This window comes from Egretta garzetta, unplaced genomic scaffold (genome assembly GCF_000687185.1).
Source record: "Egretta garzetta isolate BGI_Z169 unplaced genomic scaffold, ASM68718v1 scaffold1188, whole genome shotgun sequence".
NCBI lineage: Eukaryota > Metazoa > Chordata > Aves > Pelecaniformes > Ardeidae > Egretta > Egretta garzetta.
In genome coordinates this window covers 4,924-8,242 of record NW_009260517.1, presented here as the reverse complement: position 1 = coordinate 8,242, position 3,319 = coordinate 4,924, and the positions used below count along the sequence as shown (strand labels likewise).

At 61.4% G+C, this 3,319-nt stretch overlaps 1 protein-coding gene across 1 annotated transcript; it reads right to left on the bottom strand.

The window, feature by feature from the left end:
* Positions 1-14: 14 nt before the first annotated feature.
* Positions 15-3,308, bottom strand: POLR2I (RNA polymerase II subunit I; the record flags this gene model as incomplete). Its single annotated transcript, XM_009644593.2, has 5 exons — positions 15-141; positions 244-295; positions 2,414-2,488; positions 3,024-3,097; positions 3,249-3,308. Coding segments are annotated over 5 exons (324 nt in total), but the record flags the coding sequence as incomplete, so codon positions are not given.
* Positions 3,309-3,319: the final 11 nt, after the last annotated feature.

Genomic DNA, 3,319 nt, shown 5'->3' with positions numbered 1-3,319 from the left:
CGGCTGGCGGGGGGAGGTTTTGGGGTACCGGGCGCCAGCTGGCGTGATTTCGGGGTCTGAGAGAATCTCCAGGTGCCGTCACTCAGTCCAGCGGTGGCCGCAGTGCGGGGCGGTGCAGACGTAGTAGAGCCTCATCGCGTCCTGGGGGGGGACGGGGACACAGGTGGAGGGGACGGTGATGGCTTTGAGGGGATGGAAATAGTTTTGAGGGGTTGGGGGGCAGGGCTCGGGGGGTCACCTCACCTCAGCTCTGGCGCTGTGCGACTGGAAGAAGACGGCCTCCTTGTGCCCACACCTGGGGGACAGGGGGACAGCAGGGGACATAAGAGGCCCGTGGGGGGACATCGGAGCTATGAGGGGGGACGCCAGAGCCCCATGGGGAAACTGCAGCCACTGGAGGGGGGGGATGGGGACAAAGAGGGACACCTGAGATCCCATGAGGGGACATCGGAGCTGGGGAGGGCACAGGAGACCCAAGTGGGGATACCAGAGCAGTGTGGCGGTGAGGGGCTGATGTCCCCACGAGGGTTCCCATGTCCCCATGGGGATCCCCAACATCACCACAGGGGTCCCCATGTCCCCACAGGCAGGGGTCCCTGACGTCCCCACGGGGGGCCCTGATGTCCCCACATCCCCATAGGACTCCCTGACATCCCCACAGGGGTTCCCATGTCCCCACAGGGGTCCTCAATGTCCCCAAGGGGGTTCCCATGTCCCCTCAGGGGTCTTTGACGTCCCCATGGGGGTTCCCACGTCCCCACAGGGGTCCTTGACACCCCCAGGTCCCCACAGGGGGCTCCGATGTCCCCACAGGGGGTCCTCGATGTCCCCATGGGGGTTCCCACATCCCCACAGGGGTTCCCATCATCCCCACAGGGGTTCCTGAATGCCCCCATGTCCCCACAGGGGTCCCTGACATCCCCATGAGGGTCCCCAATGTCCGCACAAGGGTTCCCACATACCCACAGCAATCCCCAATGTCCCCAACATCTCCACAAGGGTCCCCAACATCCCCATGGGGGTCCCCACGCATGGGGGGTCCCTGACATCCCCACGGGGGGCCCTGATGTCCCCACATCCCCATAGGACTCCCTGACATCCCCACAGGGGTTCCCATGTCCCCACAGGGGGTTCCCATGTCCCCACAGGGGTCCTTGACGTCCCCAGGTCCCCACAGGGGGTCCCACATCCCCATGGGGGGCCCCATAGTCCCCACAGGGGTCCCTGACATCCCCATGAGGGTCCCCAATGTCCGCACAAGGGTTCCCACATACCCACAGCAATCCCCAATGTCCCAAACATCTCCACAGGGGTCCCCAACATCCCCATGGGGGTCCCCACGCATGGGGGGTCCCTGACATCCCCACGGGGGGCCCTGATGTCCCCACATCCCCATAGGACTCCCTGACATCCCCACAGGGGTTCCCATGTCCCCACAGGGGGTTCCCATGTCCCCACAGGGGTCCTTGACGTCCCCAGGTCCCCACAGGGGGTCCCACATCCCCATGGGGGGCCCCATAGTCCCCACAGGGGTCCCTGACATCCCCATGAGGGTCCCCAATGTCCGCACAAGGGTTCCCACATACCCACAGCAATCCCCAATGTCCCAAACATCTCCACAGGGGTCCCCAACATCCCCATGGGGGTCCCCACGCATGGGGGGTCCCTGACATCCCCACGGGGGGCCCTGATGTCCCCACATCCCCATGGGACTCCCCGACATCCCCACAGGGGTTCCCATGTCCCCACAGGGGTTCTTGACGTCCCCATGGGGGTTCCCATGTCCCCATGGGGGTCCTTGACACCCCCAGGTCCCCACAGGGGGTCCTCGATGTCCCCACATCCCCATGGGGGACCCCAACGTCCCCACGGGGGTCCTGAATGCCCCCATGTCCCCACAGGGGTCCCTGACATCCCCATGAGGGTCCCCAATGTCCCCACGAGGGTTCCCACATACCCACAGCAATCCCCAACGTCCCAAACATCTCCACAGGAGTCCCCAACATCCCGATGGGGGTCCCCATGTCCCCACAGGGGTCCCCATGCATGGGGGGTCCCTGACATCCCCACGGGGGGCCCTGATGTCCCCACATCCCCATAGGACTCCCTGACATCCCCACAGGCGTTCCCATGTCCCCACAGGGGTCCTCGATGTCCCCACAGGGGGTTCCCATGTCCCCACAGGGGTCCTTGACGTCCCCAGGTCCCCACAGGGGGTCCCACATCCCCATGGGGGGCCCCATAGTCCCCACAGGGGTCCCTGACATCCCCATGAGGGTCCCCAATGTCCTACGAGGGTTCCCACATACCCACAGCAATCCCCAATGTCCCAAACATCTCCACAGGGGTCCCCAACATCCCCATCAGGGTCCCCACACCCCCCATGGGGGGGGTCCCCGACGCCCCGGCTCACTTCTGGCAGGGGTGGTCCTCGGTGCGGGGCAGCGTAGGGTCCTGGGAGACATCGGCGATGATCTGCGTGAGCTCGCTGTGGGGAGACGCCCCGGGGTGCTAATTAGTTCCCTTAATTACCCCCAAGCTATTAATAACCCTGGGAACCCCCTCATTAATTACCCCTATTAAATACCCCCACATTAATTGCCCTTGAATTGTACTTTCTTGCTTCTCCCTATTAATTATCTACCACTTACCCTTCACTCTTATTAATACCCCAGTTATCCCTTTACTAATTATTACTAATTACCTAAGATCTGTTGTCTGCCATTAATTACCCCCATTAATTGTTCTCCACTCATCTCTCTTTATTATCTCCCTCTACCAACCATTCACTCTTTATTCCTCCTTAATAATTCTCTTATTAATTACCCTAATTCCTGATTACCTCCTTATTAATTGCCCCACAGGTTGTTTTTAATTGCTTTTCCCCTCATTAATTGCTCTTTATTAACACACATTCCCCCAGTCCTGGGTTCGGAAATGCTGGGACCAGGAGCCAGGGGTCCAGAGGGGATCCAGGCATCCAGAACCGCTAACGAACCCCCTCCGCTAACGAACCCACTCACTCCACTTCGTGGGTGATCTTGTTGACGTAGATGCAGCTGTTATCGGCCTCTTGCTGGTAGTCGCAGTTACGGCACTGGGGGGAGAGCGGGGGTTACAAACTGGTCCCAGTACCAAACTGGGGGCTGTAGGGGTGTGGGCACAGCCCGCTATCATAGTGGGACTGGTCCCAGTACGCCCCCAGCACTGGTCCCAGCGCCAGATGGGGGCTGTGGGGGGACACTCACAGCGTAGAGCAGGATCCGGTTCTCCTTGTCCTCCTTGGGGTACAGCATGTTGTTGCTGGGGGGGAGACACA